At 37.8% G+C, this 19,531-nt stretch overlaps 1 protein-coding gene across 1 annotated transcript; it reads right to left on the reverse strand.

The window, feature by feature from the left end:
* Positions 1-286: 286 nt before the first annotated feature.
* LOC115919058 lies at positions 287-12,143 on the reverse strand. Its single transcript, XM_030998503.1, has 10 exons — positions 11,951-12,143; positions 9,559-9,644; positions 9,300-9,396; positions 8,401-8,983; positions 7,692-7,784; positions 6,753-6,822; positions 6,344-6,468; positions 4,465-4,663; positions 4,018-4,081; positions 287-3,744 (listed from the first exon to the last, which is right to left on the reverse strand). Exons 1-10 carry the CDS (start codon positions 12,071-12,073, stop codon positions 1,153-1,155), a joined length of 4,032 nt encoding a protein of 1,343 aa, XP_030854363.1. The 5' UTR covers positions 12,074-12,143; the 3' UTR covers positions 287-1,152.
* Positions 12,144-19,531: the final 7,388 nt, after the last annotated feature.

Consider the following 19,531-nt stretch of genomic DNA (forward strand, 5'->3'; position numbering starts at 1 on the left):
TTGCAAATATGTTTCTATACTCCCCCTGCAAGGAACAAATATATATTCCGTCATCAATAACGAAGAAAACATGATTTTATGGAATATTATGCACAAAGCAAATGAAGGAGAGCTCGGATGATAAGTCACAGAGTTGCCAATTTGTATTTGATTGATCACAACTTCAATAATTCATAACTTTCTTATTTTCATTCAGAATTTGCTCAAACTTTCACTCACCTGATTTTCTTATTATTCTGCCTCTATCGAAACAAACTTATTTTGGGGGTGGACTTTCCCTTGAAAGTGCTTACCTCGAAGTCCAAGTGGCACATGAAATTTCTCACCTCATACATGTAGTATGGGTATAATATGTTTCATTAGAAGTTTGCACAATCTACATTGAATGGCCACCAAAAGTTGACATATGGAAAGCTAAGAAGTAAGAACCCTGATAATGTTCCAACTCACCTTCCATATTCATACTGTGCCTCATCAATGTCCTCACAAAGCGCAATTTATACCATGATTTGACATACTGTAATTAATTCCATCACAAATCCTTACACACTCCATAAAATGTCATGGTGGTTCAACACCTAGGTGAAACTGATGCATATGATTGTCATCAAACTTTTGTATACCAATATTTACAAGACATACAGCATCAAAACATTTTGATTGAACAAAATCTTCAAAATATATATGCTAATACAGTGATGACAGAATGGAATTTGATTATTGATATATACAAATTTGTCTTCTATACAATGTACAATTTAGGTCACAAATTATAGTACTGTTAATCTATCAGAGAGCGTAAGGCAGTTGAAGCACCAATGACCATATATTCAATCATAACATAATTATAACATTGGTTTAATTTCACACATCACTAGCAATTAGACATCACAAGAAGCTATTTCAATCAAATGTACAGGTACTGATGAGATTGTTGCAAATAATATCAAGAACTTACGTTCTCCTATGTTTAAATTTCAAGAGTTTGTGTAAGCCCCACCCCTACCCCCTCAAAAAAGGAAACTTTGTCTTATTACAACTCTTATAGTTTCTGAGATTAATGGAAAAATATGAATGCATGAGGCTAAATATGCTATATCTAGATTACATACAATCATGCAGATTGACAATAATTCATTCTTCTATTGTGTCTTAGAGCTCCCATTCATCTTGGACATGTACAGGAACAGCACTCCTCTGCCTCCTCCCACGGGGTGATGCATTCTCTAACGGATTCCTTGGAGATCTAGGGTATCTCTTAGGGGTCCTGTTATCCCTGTCTGGAGTAAGTCTACCCTTGGATCTGGCAGGAGAAGGAGACTTGACTAGTCTCTTGACCGGTTTGACAGGTGATCTGTGTCTGATGGCGACTGGTTTCCTACTACCAGGGGTACAAAGTCTCGCACGCTGGACAGGTGTGAGGGGTGTTGCTAGTCTTGGATCCAAAGGAGCTGGTTTCCTGGTCCTGGGCAGATGTGGTGAGTTATTATCTCTGAGCGGTTTGACAAGAGGTACGCTGGACGCTTCATCTTCCACCTCGAAAGCTTTCTCTCTCTTGAGTTTGGAAAATGAATCACTCTCTTGGAAAGCAGTCTTTTGGCCCTGGGAGACGGGACGCCTTCTTCTGATGGATGGTGGAGTTGAGGGGTTCTCTTTGTTGTTGGGTGTGGAAACATTCTGCATAGATCTGACATTCCTCATATGACGTATCATAGGTGGCTTGTTGACAGAGGTTACTGGGGTACTGATGTCAAGCATGGACTGTGAACTTTGAATAGGGCGGCTTTGATTGGATGTTGGAGCAGTATGTTCTTCTTTTGGGGTTGAGATGTTCTCCATAGAAGAACTGAGAACCTTCAGAGTTGCTTTACTCCCAACAGCTGTCAAGAATGAGTCATTCATGTCTTTGCTTCTTGTTGACATTGCATGCCCGGCAGCCTGAAGATTAGAGATACCACTGTCCATACTAGTTGATTTAGTCAACGGTGTCATAGGTTTGGTGACTGATTGCGTTTCCTTCTGACTTGATGCTCTTGTCTTTCTCACACCACCCAGAGCACTAACATTGAAGGCTTGGTCACTTGTAGAAAATGAGTTAAAGAGTTGAATGTTAGATTTGACGATGCTCGAGTTCTTGTTCTTTCTCCCTTTCTGATCACCCTTTATGGGCAGGGTCTTGGAATGACTCCCTCTGGATTTCTTCATATCTGATTTGAGGGCAGCATTTATCAAGTTCTGCTTATCACTTTCACTCACAGTATTATCAACACTATGTGGCACCTTGAATATGTCATCTTTGCTAACCTTGCCATCTGCAGAGCTTAAAACCTTAGCCTTATCACTTGCATCATATCTTTCATTACTGTTGTCAGTTTTTAATTCATCAGCTTCTCCTTTGTTTCCTTCAAATTTGTTCTCAATAGCCACTCTGTTCATAGTTCCCTGTTGGTCACCAGTATCACTTGGATCCTGCATCTCCTTTAGTACTATGTGTGATTCTTTGGTATGCTTGATATCTATTTCTTTCTTCATCTCTTCTTCCTCTTCACTACCTTCATCCTCTACATCGGCATCACAGCTGTCTTGCTTGCTTGGAACCTTAGGTGGATGTCTTTCTGGCTTCCCATCTGTAGCGGCAGCATGGAGGTCTTCCATTGAACAACCCTTTCCACTATCAATTGATTCTGATTTAGACATAGTACCCTTTCCAGTGGCTGGTCTATACATAACATAAGGGTGTCCCTCATTGCTTAAGGTTTCCTTTGAGATTCGGATGTCCGTTATTTCTGGTTGATTTTTCCCAGGATGTGTTGTCTGACTACCATCAAAATGGGTTTCTTCTACAGGTGCATTTCCTGCAACAACCGTTGTATCTCGAGGGTTTTCTGTTTCCATTGGAGTCATACCATCAGAACAGTCTTTTGAGGGATCTTCAATGGCCACCATGGTATCATCTTTGCATTCAAACACACATGGAGAACAGATGTCTGTTTCCATGTAAGTGGTTGTATGTGGTTTTTCGGATGCCTCTGACCCAAACTGACTGAACTCTGATTTGAGGCTACCGACACTGATTCCAGAGAGCACACTAGATAGACTCATCTCACTCATAGATGGTGTAATTTCCTTAGCAGGGACATGATCTTCAGAGGAACTTTGCTTTACACTCCGGTCTACGATCTTCTGGAGATGTTTGTCTTCTATTGAGCTTCTGGTAGCATAAACTATCTCAGCTGCTTTGATCTTCTGCCTAGTGCTGTCAGGAATATGGATGGATGGACTTGTTCGCTCCTTCCCCAACTTACTACCAATCAACTGGGAGGCATGCACCTGTTGTTTCTTTACATACTCTGTAGCAAGGTTTGATTCACTTACCATAGTTATGTCAACCACCACAACCTTTGGTGATGCTACTGCCTTAGCTTGGGTATCTACAATTACTACTCTAGGGGAATCCCCGGCTGAGAATCTTATAGGTTTTATGGAACCACAAGTATCATTTTCACTATCTGACGTGTGGAGCCTTGTAGATCGGCGAAGGGCCGGGGAAGCCCCAGTCAGGAGTCTGGCTGGAGAGCTAGGAGTCTTGATGTGTCTACGAGCCCGGCCGGGACTGTCAAAGCTTGGACTTGGTCGGACTTGAGGTTCAAAGAGCTTCATGGTGTCCAGGCCTCCATCTGGTGGTGAAGCGTTAGCTAGTCTCCAACCAACATCTTTGGTTTCCTTTTTGTTGTTTTCTTGTGTCTGAAAGTAATTCACCACACACATGTCTCAGTAATACTACAGGGAAGTGTTTTGTACACAAAATGTACACAAAGTTAGTCACAAAATGTAGTTTTGAAAAGTAAACAAACTAGAAGTCCCTTCATACAAATCTAATGAAACCAACATGAAACCATTTATATACATTTACTGTTATATTTTCATGAAGGTATTTCATTGTTTAAAGGAGTTGTGGTATTCATTTAATCAAAGTCATGCTTAGACACATAAGGCAGAGGAAAAGTAAAGTCTTACCTTGCTTGCTTTAGGAGACTTTGTACTGAATGGCTCTCCATCTAGATTGAGTGCCACAGATCTCCTGTGTAGATAGAAAGAAAGAGAGAGAGAGAGAGAAAGAAACAGAGAGAGAAACAAAAACAGGTTTTACATCAATGTTTGTAAAAACTTTCATTCCTCGGTTAGCACACATGACACATCTTTATGCAAAAGAAAAACATTCTGACATTACAGCTTCAGAATCTGATCATATGGTCAACTCAAACACCAAATAAAAACCAAGTACTAGTACATCAACTTCTCTTATATATATGTTATTAAAGAACACATCAGAACAAGACTTTTGGTTGTTGTTGGACACATATTTTATTCAACAGATTGTCACAAAGTTAACATATTCATCAAATTAGCACCAAGAAAGCTTGGAATATCAGAGAGAACTTCTATTCATAATTCTTTGTTTACCTTTTTAGTTTCCTTGCACTGAGTTCCTTAAATTTTTTGAGTTTGCTTTTGGGTGTTTCCTGGCCCCTGTTATGTCCTTTGGAGAACATCTCCCTCCCAGCCAGCCTGCCAGGGGTGTGTCCAGCAAAGGAATCATCAGCATACACAATGGATGGCGTACCATACCTGAAGAGTGTCTCACCATCCGCTGTGACAGCATCTGTGATCATGAGTTAAGATGCATAAAAAAATGAAGAAAAAAATAGTCATATATCTGTTTCCTAAAACTGTGTACCGGTAGTTTACTATAAAGAAGAAGAAATATACCATCAATATCTTCTATTAGAAATTTAGTTCCTTTAAAAACAGGTTGGTTCTGTTAAAACTGGTCATTGTTATATACACCTACCGCCTCAGGATACATCATCTTGAGAGTAATTCTAATATACTCTTCATCCCTACGATTTGAGTTCAGGGTTGTTGATTTTTTTTATTTAAATCTGATTTTTATGATTTAAATCAGATTTTTTTGATTTTTTTCCAACGAAAAATAATGGTCACACTTAACAAGTTTTAGACTATATTTAAACTGTTTTACACCAATAATAGTGGTCAAGTAGTCTTTTGAACATTGTGTATTGTACTATTTGACACAATAATCCACTTATATACAGGTAATTTTTTTTTTTTTTTTTTTTATTTATTTGCATTATAGAGAGGGACATTTTATGGAAGCCCAAGTAATGTTATGTATTATGTATACATTTAAACTCTTGAAATTTTTATATCAGTCTGTACGTTAACATCTAATTTGAATGTAATATTTAACCAGAATTGCAATAGGCACTTCCTGATATGCTTGTAACAAAATACACATTTTATGTTTTCATTACAGTGTAACCTCAGTTCCAAATAAAACTTCAATAAATTTCGTTGCAAGATGCAGGATAAGCACCACTAGCTGTCCACCACATCATTGATGTGCTGTTTTTTCAAACTATTACATGAACAAGCAAGCACAGCAGTTGTATTGCTGCATACAGTAACACTTGCCCAGCAACTTTCCCATTTTTAAATTCTTACTTATTAAGTATACATGTGTACTTTGAAATTGTGTAATTGAATGTATGGGTATTGATAAGAAAATACACAAGCATGCAAATATACATGTAATTCTTATCAAATGTACACATATGCCTTCAACTTAAGTAATTGAAAGAATGGGTATTAATAGTAACAAGAAGGAGGTACATACAAGTAGTTCAGCTGTTTTGTAAAAGTATCCAAGTTGTGGACTTTGAGCACCTTTGTAGATTTTATATATTATTTTATTGAAGATTTAACAGTTTGGTGTACATACAGAGAGTTATTTATCATTACTTCGTTAGAAACTTGTTGTTTTCATCAGTTTAGCTTGTTTTACAATTTGAAAATAAAACAGTGGTGTTAAATCAGACTCCATGAGGGTGTATCATTCTTTTAAAGTATCTCTAAAGCATGTGGAACAGAAATGAAAATGATTACATTGAAAGTATCTGTTAAGAAGAAGAGAAAATAGAGAAAACTAATTTTTTTCATAAAAGTTGATTTAAATCAGTGATTTTTTTGAAAAAAATCAAGTGATTTAAATCGCGATTTAAATCATGATTTAAATCGACATGATTTAAATCAAACAACCCTGTTTGAGTTTCACTATGAAAAAGTTATTTTCTGTTAGCTAGTGCTTTGCATCATTCATATACAGATATTCCATTCCTAACCCTTGACAGAACATTAAATCAGTTTTAACTATCTGCTTCACAGAGCCGCGAGTCTGTAATGAGAGGGATTGAGACTGAACAGTTCAGAGGGTGAGCGTTTGTTAGCCCACACTGAGCCAAGCTAGTGTATGAGGGTTTACCTGCTTCGCCCAGAGCTGGATGCTGAGAATGTTGAGTAGGTGTTCCTTGATGATGGATCTTATGGAGATGTAGACCTGGTTTGCTAAACTGAGGATCTGTTGTCATTTTGTGCAGCAAAGCTTTCCTGTGTAGTGAACAAAATATGGATTTTAAGATTTTAGATTTACATAATTAGACCTGTAATTTCCTTTGATTGGTTTTGCTTCAATTCTGAAGTTCATGAGTCCGCATTATAAAATACTCACATTTTAAAAATTATTCCTAAACAAACATGGTACAGACAATTAGAGTATTTAACACTGCTATTTTGTCAAAAATGAACGGAAAATTACTTATCTTCAGAGAAAAAATGGACGACGAGAGATTGTAGATATAAAATTGAGAGGTGAAAATTAATGCTTTTCCTACCTCTTGTTGGAAGTAAATGCACTGCCGATATCTTCACTGGCTTTCCGCTTCATGATCTTTGGTGACTCCGCTGAAATGACAAGAAATTTTATAATAAGTTAGCAATGGGAACAATTAACTGTGCAAAAGTGTTTGTCCTTGAAGCCTAATTTGCATAAAGTAAACAACTTGTTTACGCTAAACCGCTACGAAACAGTCTCAGCTAAACTGTAACTCTTACTCATAAATTTTGCAGTTAGATGTCAGACCCTGAGCAAAACGAAAATTTTATAATAAGTTAGCAATGGAAACAATTAACTGTGCAAAAGTGTTTGTCCTTGAAGCCTAATTTGCATAAAGTAAACAACTTGTTTACGCTAAACCGCTACGAAACAGTCTCAGCTAAACTGTAACTCTTACTCATAAATTTTGCAGTTAGATGTCAGACCCTGAGCAAAACGAAGCGCTTTTCTTTGAATTGTTTAATCTGAAAATATTGCAGTATTTTCCATCATTACACCAGATCAATACTTTTGTACTTGATAAATCAAAGTACATCAAAATTTTCCTCTGAATATCTTTTCATAATTTTATGTCCCACGGTCATGTCAGGAAAAAAAAGAAAAAAGGCAATGTCATCAAGGAACCCATGGCGAAACATTCTTGGAAGCGTACGTGTGGTCCCATGTATAGGGGTATGTGCAGCATGTTTACCACTCGAGTGTAGTCCAACATACTGTTATACCTGCAGGACTTAACACAGTTTCAGTTTGAAGATTTCATTAATTTTTCTCTGACTGCATTGCAGGGGGGGGGGGGGGAATTACCAACTTTCTATGGAGTAGAATTCCAACAGGTATCTAATAAGTTTCTTTTTGGATGATTGTTGTACATCTGCATGTTAGCACATTCAAAATAAAAACTGGCAATATTATAGTTGAAGTACTTAGTATTACTCACTATTATGCGTATCAGTAGCAGTAGATAAGATGCTCTCCGTTGAAGAGCCTGTTTTCAGAATGCCTAAGCTGTGTCCAAGACCATTCACTAGCACTATGGAAAGGAATGAAAATATTAGATTGAGTTACCTGACATAAAGCCACAAATTGATATCACTAAAATCATAATTTCCAAATGCATTTCATTTCCATTTCTAATTCTTATTTCATTTACATTAACTCTGACAAGTGACCAGTAATTTGGAATTGCCATATTCAGTGAATAGGGGGGATGTTGGAACTACTTATTTCACAAATCAAATTCACAGATGATTCACTTAGTTTGGCAATATCCTACTTCACACCACAGAATGTGATCTAGGCAATCGGCTCTGACAAAGTTGAGTTGACAGGGGAATATTTTGAAGTACCTACAATGTATGGTTATGTAATGATTATATAAAGTCAATCAATACTGCTAAATCAAATTCATGTTCTTCACTTAAGCATAAGGCAACCCTTCAATCAAATGCTTAACATTTTGTTTAAAGTCATATTATGGCATTTAGTTAAAGAAATGATTTTTGTTCATCTGAGAAACAAGTAGCTATCACGCAAAGTTGCAAATAGCCCAACAGAATGAATTGCAGCTGAGCATAATGTACTATTGCCTTTGTCTCTACACTCTACATGAATTGCAAATAATACAGTGTAAACAAAATAAGATGTACCTTGGAATGATGTTCCACTCTTCCTCCTACGTCGTCTAGATAGTCTTCCACACTCTTCTAGATTATCATCGCTCTTTTCCAGCTCGTCCTCTGATGTGAGACGATCCAGGTACTCTCTGGATTGGTTATGACCTGCAATCTTCTCTATCATCCATTCAGGGACCTCACCAATTAGCCTAGCATTCTCAATCATCAAACTAACCATACTTGTCTGTAACCCTATCATCTTCTCTGGGTTCTTCTTATCAAGGGCTGTGAATGTCCCGAAGAAGTTAGGTGTGAACACCTTGGCAAGGTTGGATACGTCCATGCGGTTTTTCTCCGACCTTGAGGCGACACGGTTTAGGAAGAGGACGATGAAGCGCAAGGTCTGAAGGTTGAGTGATGGCAAGAGATGGCAGATGTTGAGGACGACCCATCGCTGCTCTGCGATGTCTTCTATCTGTGAGCACTTGTAGAAGGCACTCTGGAGTTTAGGGGTAATGAGTGGCTCAGGGAGGGTGTGGAAGAACTGTTTGAAGAGACTGCACACATCTGCTGCATTGGCATCATCAGGAATGCAAGAACCATTCTCTAGTTTTTTCTGAAGGACGGGTGATAAATAAGAGAGAGATAAATATTAAAGTTAAAACATATTACCAAGAAAATTACTTCTAAAGCATTCTCAATATTAGCGTTCTGAAGTTTAGGACAAGAAATACCCATTTTTCATAAACAAATACCGGTAATCAGTTTAACTGGAGCAGATGGTGACAAGAACACTTTAATTTGTAGCCTGAACTAAGTGACATACATGTACTGGTATATACCCATTTACCACACAGAAATAATAATACTGTTATACATTTTTTTTTTTTTTTTTTAAAGCACAAAGTTCAACTACATGTATAGATGCTTACCTGTAGCTCTCGTTGTCTGGATTTGGAACCTGAGATACGGAATATGCCTTCCATGTCCAGATGACTGTCAAGAAACTTTGTACACTCCAATAAGAACCTGTAAACAAGAATCACGCAATCCAAAGCATCAATGACTACCGGTACATTTTATATTACAATACAGGTAATACATATGTAAATACAATAAACATTACACATCAAGATCTATTATCATTATTCATTGATTTACAAAATTAGCCAACGTGTATGTCTTCCTTACCTGGGCACATGACATCTAGAGTCCTCGTCTCTTACCAGCTCATAAGACTGTAATGCCTTACCAAACAAGGGAGATGCATGCATATCCTAAAAAAGAGAGAAAATAATGAGAAATGTGTTAAATTTCATTTGAAGAATTGGTTTTGACTACCGTAACAGTAACGGGCATATGAACAGGGATGTATGACTTGAATAAGAGGAAAATATTTGCATAGATCCTCCTAAACTAGTGTACTGTAGAGACAACGCTTTTACAAAACATTCAAATGCTGAATTATCTTAAGTTTCTGAAAAATAAAAGAATTAAATATGAGTCCTATACGAATAGATCCACCGAGTATGACCATGACTCATGCAAAAAATTTCAATACAGAATAATAACGGAACATGATTTGGTCTACATGTACTATTAGTTTTACCATGCATGCTGCACTTACATGAAAGTACAGAACTGATTTAATACTGGTATGTCTATTTTCTATTTTTTGTTATTTTACTTCTTTCTTCACCATGAAATTAAAAGGGTAAATTTTAAAATAGTGATATGATGAGTATGACATTATTCAAATTTCAAGTTTAACTCTCTAGACTGACTAGTTTAGCAAAGCCAAAGGGCGCTAGTCCACAAGTGTGTCCAAATTAGTCCAACTTTTAGAACATCCTAGAATGTACTTAAAATGAAATGATTAAAAGAGAATAAGAGATACTACAAATTAAAATGATCAACAATCCCTTCTCGGTGCAGAATAATTAGTCCAAGGTCAACTTTGCAGCTCTTACGCTCATTTGGTTGATTTTTAGGTATTTTTTCAGGACAATGCAATATAGCGGTGTGTACGTATGTACAGCGACCGAGAAGCGGAGGTATCGAGATTATAGAATGAGTTTTAAAAGAGAAAAAATACCCTGGAAAGACGATGGTTATCCACTCATTACTATGGATCTACTATACTTGTGTCTAGCATATCGCAAAACCTCCATCTTCTTGGTTGCTGTGTACGTACATTATACATACGATACGGTTAGAAATGTTTAGGATTAAATTGTTCAGAAAAAACGCTTAAAATTCAACCTGATCTTCAGAGTTGACCCTGAACTTGTTATTCTGCATCAAATGATCAAGAAGGTATTGTTGGGCTGCTTGGGCAGTTTTAGAGCAATTTTAGGATGTTCTGGAAGGTTGAATTAGCACCAGCGCGGTGCCAACGCCAGCTAAAGTAGGTCTAGATCTACTTGATTTAAAGTCCAAAGTCAAAGAAAGAGGATATTAATTGTCAAATGACAAGGATTGTGTCGTTACTGTTAGTGTGGCACTTGTTCAGAAGCCTATCCAAAATTTGACTCGTAACAGCGGCGTGGAGATACCCTACCAAAACATACCCAAAATGTAAATATTCATTAAATGTCCAAATAAAGATCATGAGTTAAAAGTCGTTATAAATGTTTATTACCTGTTTCGTGTCAATTCTTGTCATTTTTGGAATATTTTTCAAAAAAACGTTGATATTATTATTAGTAAACACTTTTTCACAGGTTTCATGGCAAACCGCTGCACAATACAAGTACATACTGATGGGTTGCGGGCGGGCGCGCGCCTGTGTGAAGTTATCTACTGTAATAATGTTACGGTAGCTACTTCAGGCGCGCGCTCGCCCACAACCCACCATCAGTATGCACTTGTATTGTGCAGCGGTTTGCCGTGAAACCTGTGAAAAAGTCTACTAATATCAGTGTTTTTCCAAAAAATACTCCAAAGTTAAAAAACAAGAAAATTGACACGAAGCAAGTAGGTCTAGATCTAGTAGACTAGACTACATGTAGATCTAGTAATATTAAACATAACGACTTTTAACTCATGACCTTTATTTGGACATGATTTAATGAATATTTACTAGAGGGTCTAGTCTATGACTATGTTTTGGTAGGGACTAGGCCTACTAGGGCTAGGGTATCTCCACGCAGGAGTTACGGGTCAAATTTTGGATAAGCGCCGTTTGGCGTTCGCCGTTAGTGTAGCCTACTTCTGAAATTCCGTAGGCCTGACGTCTATCTAGTCTAGACTACTAGAGGTCTACTATCAATATCAGATTTTCGAGATAATCGTACCAATGATATCACCATCCATGCCCAGACATAACAAGTCACACAACTACAGCACTGCAATTAAGACACAACAACAACACACTCTACATCTAGGCCTAGAAGGTCTAGGCCTAGGCCTAGATCAAGTACATGGAAATCACGCGGCAGCGCGCCGCGGTTTCACTGAACTTCTGAAGCACGCACGCAGCAACAGAATTTCGTATTCGTACTCACGTGGATTTCTACACTTGGGACCACGCTCTCACAAGAATCACACAATCATTTTAAATACATCACTATTTACAACTTACTTGTGCTTGGTGATTTCTGTGTGTGTCCTTCTTCTTCGATATTCGGATACCTGAACATTTCAGATCGCGTTTTACGACACATTGCAAGGCGTCCACATTGTCTAATTCCCAAGAAAACGTCATTTTCAGACATTGGTGTTTGCGATGTCAACTTGTGTACAGATATTTGAAAAGCCCACGGATATTAACTGCACGCCTTTTGATTGGCTATTCAGCTAAACTGGGTGTTACCCTCCTCCTGCCCTCAATCACTGATCTCTACAGTGCCCTCAATGCATGATCACTGATCTATATATGAGGCGCCGACAAAGTAGACTGAAAAAGTATATTGTTCTAACTGATAGACCTACAATAAACTTATGAACAACGTGAACGTATCCGGGGAACATAATAAGTAAGAAGGATAGCAATTTTTTTAATGTTCCTTGGTGCTATGTCGGAAACCCACTGCCTATCGATTCAGCCTGAAAAAGAAATAAAGATCTGTACCCCATCACCATGTTTTATTAGTGCTGTTACACTGTGAATCGTATTTTGCATAGTACACTGTCTTTTTAAAGCATTGAAACTCTCGCATAAAAAAAAATATGATTATATCCGGGGATTATATACCCGGTGCAACCTATGGATAACATAATTGAATAGCAAAGTTTCCCAATTCAGTGGTGCCATTGTAATGAAATGACATTGAAGCTTTTGTTTGATGTCTGCCTGACTTGCATACCTGGTTCCCTGACTTACCATCCAGGCATGGCAGTCAGGAAGTAGATTGTATTGAAATGATTTGTCGCTTTTATCTAATTTATTAGATGTCTGCCTGCATGACTTGCATACCTGGTTCCCTGACTAACCAACCAGGCATGCAGGCAGCTAGGTAGCAGGTTTCTCAACCTTTAATTGTAAGTGATGCAAATGTTTTGTACTCATGCTCTAACTTGTCTGGATTGACAGGCAGGAAGTAAGGATAAAAGTAGGCCTCGATCGTGTAGTCACGGTGACACAAAGCAGATAGACTATACGAAGGATTTACCTGCAGGGAGTGGCAAGATTACCAATAGATGTTTTTTTAGACCGCCTGTGGAGATTGTACTGCACGCACATGATGTTGGAAAGTTTGGTCCAAACAGCTACACATGTATTTCTAGTAATACAATTTATAATGAGGCAATAATACAATGATGTACTATAAATATTAAAGTGCTCAAAAATGCAAACTTTTAGCATTCTAAAATAAAAATTTCTCACTCGGTGGCTCTGCTCCCTTCAATATTAATAAAAGCAGTTATGTCTGTAAAAATCCTGTCTACACAAAGGCATGAGAAGCAAGGGGGCAAATTCTAACATTTATAAAATGGTTGTGGAAATTATTACCCTGCCCCAGACAATGAATATTTTGCAATAAAGCTTCATCAGCATAATTATAAGTGCTCTAAATTGATTGCATCATATATCCCCCCCCCCCAAAAAAAAAAAAAAAAAAAAAAAAATCCCACTTATTGCTCGCTACACTCCCCTACATAATTTAGTAAAAGTATGTTTACAATGTAGAAATTCTGTCTCCAAAATACACCGGAAGCGAGGGGGCAGACTTTACCTCTGCGGTGTATGTGTGTGTGTGTGGGGGGGGGGGTGGGATATTGTTCCTGCCTCCTACCCATCAAAAGCCTAATCTCTTTACACATAAGGGTTGGGGACACTTTTACTTCTGCCCAACAAAAACTTACAACATTATTAAATGAATGAAGAGTGTGCACTGTAATATTCAGAATCGTAACAGAATCCAATGACCGGGGTAGTAATATCGTAACCGCGTTGTAACTTGAAAAGTGCTGTATGAGAAACAAGTATTAATATTCTTGTTATCAATTTTATTTGTCAATATAACCATACAAAAGATTATCTAAAATACTTAGTGTCAACATCAACAAAAATCTAAATTTTCTATCTCGGGTCGAGTACGCTCCCTCGAATATTATGGACCCTTTCTTCCAGATGCGCCAAATGAGGTAGCAGAGGATTCTCTCTACCAAGGGGGTGGCTAAATTGCTTTTCCCCTTTACAAGACACAACTTTGTAGTATATCGATTCGTTTTTAAATACAAACTCCCTACTACAAAACCCTCGAAAACGCGGGTGGGGGAGAGGGGAGCCATGTGTTCTGTACAAAAAGAGGGAGCTCTTTCCCCGTTCCCCTCGCGAGAAAAATATATTCAAAAGGCATCATTGTTTGCAGTACAGCCTGTTGCTTAATTTAGAATACAGAGTTTCAGCAGTCCGAACTGTTTTTTTTTCTCACTCAATCGCTTATACGGCCCCTCATAAGCATTGTATATTGTTTACTGATTTTGTTTCTTTTGAAAGTGCCAAATAAATAACAATAATAACAATAATAATAATAATATATTATAGACGGATATACGGACGGGATATATTATAAACGGATACACAAACTGCATACCTGGACCTCACCTCAGGTGAATGAACAAAATTTATTTGCATTCATTAAGTGCCCTCTCCCAGGTTTTTAAATTATCGAACCGATGCTCATCTTCGTCATTCTGAAGGATAATTATCTGTGACATTTACTGACGCTTTTAACGACTACATGACGTGTCTCTTCATCATTATAACTTGAGATAATATTGTTTGAAGTCTGATCAATGTCATTCCTGTCATTAATGTTATAATGATTCCGATTTGAGTAGAAAGACGCCTGCACCCCTCAGGGCTCAAAGGGACCCTTAAAGTGGAAATTCAAAGAAAATCACAAATATGTCAGCTAATGTAACACTAGAAACTGGTAAGCTAACAGATGGCCATCCGGTCAACTACATATTGGGTGATTTATAAAAATACAAATACAACCACCTCCATTATCATCTGGGATATGCGAGAGATTCGCCAGAAAAAAAAAACGATATTTTAATGACGTCACATAATGGACCAATACTGCCCAAGCAGACGACATCCCATAAGGAATGAACATAATTGCAAAGCTATTATTTCTCAAATTATAATGAGTTATTGTATATAAATGTGATGGCATTTCAAACCATTCAAAAGGGGATATGAAACCGATTCTTACAACTTAAATCTTTTGTTTGTAAATAAACAGGATAGGGGTTAATTAACAATCAAAGAAACCAGACTTTCAAATTGAAAAAAAACCCGGGAATGATATTAAGGACGGCATTTGTTCTCTCTTGAAACGCCGAACATACCGCCGTGTGTGCAGCTGAATATACAATGGCGTCTTATTTCGTTTACAAGCGACAGATTCCTTTATTTTTTTATCGCTGCATTTGTCATCAAAATAAAAACATGCGCGGGGTTTAGAGTGAAGCAATAGATTATACATTTAGCCTGACGGTAGTGAAGTAAGAGAAAAAACTCAAGAGAAGATGAAAAAACAGGCACTGAAAATCTGTGAGATGTCATTGGAAATCGTCTGCTTGTGCAAATCATGTCCATCCTGTAATCTCACACATTTCAGCAGCGTTCGGAGAGCTCTTCAGGTGCTATGCCGGGGCTGTATTTAAGCGTTTTGTAATTTATAATAATCATTACTTCGAATGTTTCCAAGCGTTGAATTTTGATAACCTTCAATGTCGAATCAAAGTTTCAACTTTGCAATAATGAAATTAGAGTTAGTTTTTTTTTAAATCAATGAATATCTACTTTAACAACAAGTACCCAATTGCGTTTGTACCCAATCCCTAAATGTTTTAACTTCATGCGTATCCTACTGGTTTTAAAACGGTATTATTTTAATTTTCATTTCCCAGCATTATTTTGAACTATCTTGAAGTTGTTGTACTCTCCGTAAATGACATTATACAGCTCCAGCCTGCTCTTTTTCTGTAGGGATATTGATAGTGATTGTCCTCCCAGACAAGGATCGAGAGAGCCTCCCCTGTACCTATAAGGAAAATGCATAAAAATAGTGCGGTCATTGTTGCAATGTCAGAAATGCTTCTTTTCTTTTTTTTACCCCCTTGGTAATCCTCGCATGTAGTGACAAAAATATTCCCTGCTGAATTAAATAGAGTGCTGAAACAGCTCCGCTTTAATAACTTGATTGAATTTGCTATTTTTTTAAAGTGGTCCTTGGTGCTATGTTGGAAACTCACTGCCTATCGATTCTTTAATTAACAGCCTGAAAAAGAAATAAAGAAATGTCAGTACCCCGTTATGGTGTTTTATTAGTGCTATTACACTCTGTATCGTATTTTGCATCGTACACTGATAGTACATTGTCTTTTTTAAAGCATTGAAACTCTCGCATTAAATAATATGATTCAGTGGCGTACCTATGGGGGGGGCAGGGGGGGCAGAGTGCCCCCCCTGACGGGCTCCAGGAAAAAAAAAGAAAAAGGGGAAAGAAAAGAAAAGAAAGGAAAAGGAAAGAAAAAGAAAAAAGGAAAAGGGAAGAAAAAAGGAAAGAAAGAGAAAAAAGGAAAAAAAGGAAAGAAAAAAGGAAGAAGAGAAAAGGAAGAAAAAGGGAAGAGAAAAGGAAAGGAATAAAAATGGGGAATTAAAAAAAAAAAAGACCATGGCCGTACGCACCAGGGGGGGGGGGGGGCAGTTGACCCCAGATATATTGAAAACTTACAGTTTTTTTCCTGAAAATGTAGTGTAGGTCTATACCAAATCCTTCAATTCTACTTTTGAAAATGCAAAAGTACCCTCATGACCAGTTCGGTCGCTCGAACTCCCTTCACTCCTTTTGCTTTTGAAATTCTTCGAAAACTTTTAACGCATCTTTCCCCCTCCCCCACCAGAAAAATATTCCGCATACGGCCCTGAAAAATGAAAACAAATGAAAATAGGAAAATATAAGTGATATAACAAATTTGAAACTCTTCGCTGGCGCGAACTGCTTGCTAGCCTATTTTGTATTAAATGTTTTCACTTGCTCGTCCCCCTGAAAAAAGAAAAGGATTAGTATTGCCTGGAATACAATTTTGCCTGCCCCGACGCGCCCCGACCTGCAACCATGGCAACAATAACACACAATTATGTACCAAATGTTACTAAAAGAGACTAATTCATTTTTCTCGCTCGCTACACACGCTCGCGAATAAAAGGAATTGAATCGCGTTAAACGCGATTGCGTCCATCCTGACCTGCACCAATAAAAACAAGTTTATTTATTAATTTCTATTAAAAGAGAATTTATTTTTTTTGCTTGCTCGCTATGCTCGCTCGCCAAAATGGAATTGACACCGCTAACGTGCCCGCCCCAACCTGCAATAACCAGTTAATAATTATGTACCAAACGTTATTCAAAGAAGTTTTGGTGTGCTCGCGTGCTCGCCAAAATGGAATTAACATCACCTTATAGACATGATTGTGTAAGCCCTGCCCTGCAACAAAAAAATCTGAAATTTATGAACCAATTATCATTACAAAAATTTTGCTCGCTCGCTACGCTCGCTCGCCAAAATAGAAATAACACCGCTTTTAATAATCACGTCCCTGACATGGAACAATGAACCCAAGTTTATATACCATATTTTCCCTATAAAAGAGAAGTGATTTTTTTTGCTCGCTCGCTACGCTCGCTCGCCAAAATAGAAATAACACCGCTTTTAATTATCACGTCCCTGACATGGAACAATGAACCCAAGATTTATGTACCATATTTTCCCTATAAAGTGAAGTGATTTTTTTTTTGCTCGCTCGCTACGCTCGCTCGCCAAAATAGAAATAACACCGCTTTTAATAATCACGTCCCTGACATGGAACAATGAACCCAATTTTTATGTACCATATTTTCCCTATAAAAGAAAAGTTTTTTTTTTTTCACTCGCTACGCTCGCTAGCTCGTGGAATGATGTGCCCACCACTAATAACCTGCTACAATATCATTAAAAAGAGAAATGTAGGGGGTTGCCTGCCCGCCAAAATGGGATTGACATTACCTTAAACACGATTGTGCCCGCCCCCTACCTGCAACAATGAAACAAATTTTATTTAGCAATTCATTGAGAGAAAGATGTATTTTCGCTCGCTAGCTAAAATGGGTATAACTTCACCCTAAACATAATTGTTCCCGCGCCCGGCATGGGACAATTGAACCAAGTTTAAGTGGCAATTATTAAAAAAGAAGTGATTTTTTTTCTTGCTCGCTACACTCGTTTGCAAAAAAATGAAATTAACGTCGCTAACAAGTGAATGTTCCCAGCCCCAACTTGCAACAATACCAGTTTATATACCAAACGTTACTTAAAGATTTTTTTTTGCTCGCTCGCTCGCCAGAAGTGAAAATTAGCATCGCCTTTTTTGTTTGTTTCGGTCGCTTGCCCCCCCTGACGGAGTACCCCAGGTACGCCACTGGATTATATCCGGGGATTATTTACCCGGTGCAACCTATTGATAACATAATTGAATAGCAAAGCTTCCCTATTAAGTGGTGCCATTGTAATGAAATGACTTTGAAGGTTTTGTTTGATGTCTGCCTGACTTGCATACCTGGTTCCCTGACTTAGCATCCAGGCATACAGTCATGAATTTGTATTGAAATGCTTTGTAGCTTTTGTTTGGTGTCTACCTGACTTGCATACCTGGTATCCTGACTAAGCAACCAGGCCTGCAGTCAGGTAGCAGATTTCTCTACTTTGATTTTATGTGATGCAAATGTTTTGTACTCATGCTCTAATTAATATGTCTGAATTGACATGCAGGAAGCAGGGACGTGGGAGGGAAGTAATAAGGATAAAAGTAGGCCTCGTGTAGTCACGGTGACACGAATCAGATAGACTATACGGCTTGTAGAGACGTGATTTACCTGCAGGGAGTGGCAAGATTTTTACCAATAGATATTCTATTAGACCGTCTATGGAGATTGTACTACACGTACACGCACATGTTGTTGGGAGTTGTTCTAGTAACAACATTTTATAATGAGGCAATAATACAACGATGTACTACAAACATTCAAATGCTCGAAAATGCAAAATTTTAGCAATCTAAAATAAAAATTTCTCACTCGGTGGCTCTGCTCCCTTCAATATTAATAAAAGCAGTTATGTCTGTAAAAATCCTGTCTACACAAAGGCATGGAAAGCAAGGGGGCCAATTCTTACATTTATAAAATGGTGGTGGAAATTATTACCCTGAACCAGACAATGAATATTTTGCAATAAAGCTTCATCAGCATAATTATAAGTGCTCTAAATTTATTGCACCAGCCCCCCCCCCCCAAAAAAAAAAAAAAAAATAAATAAAATAAAAAAAAATAAAAAAAAAAAAAAAATTTAAACCATTCCAAAGCCGAAAATTTCTCACTTATTGCTCGCTACACTCTCCTATATAATTTAATACACCGGAAGCGAGGGGGCAGACTTTACCTCTGTGGTGTATGTGTGTGTGTGTGGGGGGGGGTGGGGTTTTGTTCCTGCCTCCGATCCATCAAAAGCCTAATCTCTTTACACATAAGAGTTTGGGACATTTTTTACTTCTGCCCAACAAAAACTTACGACATTATTAAATGCTCCCCAAGGGAGTGGAGAGTGTGCACTGTTATATTCAGAATCGTAACAGAATCCAATGACCGGGGTAGTAATATCGTAACCGCGT

The sequence above is a fragment of the Strongylocentrotus purpuratus genome, unplaced genomic scaffold (assembly GCF_000002235.5).
Source record: "Strongylocentrotus purpuratus isolate Spur 01 unplaced genomic scaffold, Spur_5.0 spur5_scaffold_5, whole genome shotgun sequence".
In the NCBI taxonomy this organism is placed as follows: Eukaryota; Metazoa; Echinodermata; class Echinoidea; order Camarodonta; family Strongylocentrotidae; genus Strongylocentrotus; species Strongylocentrotus purpuratus.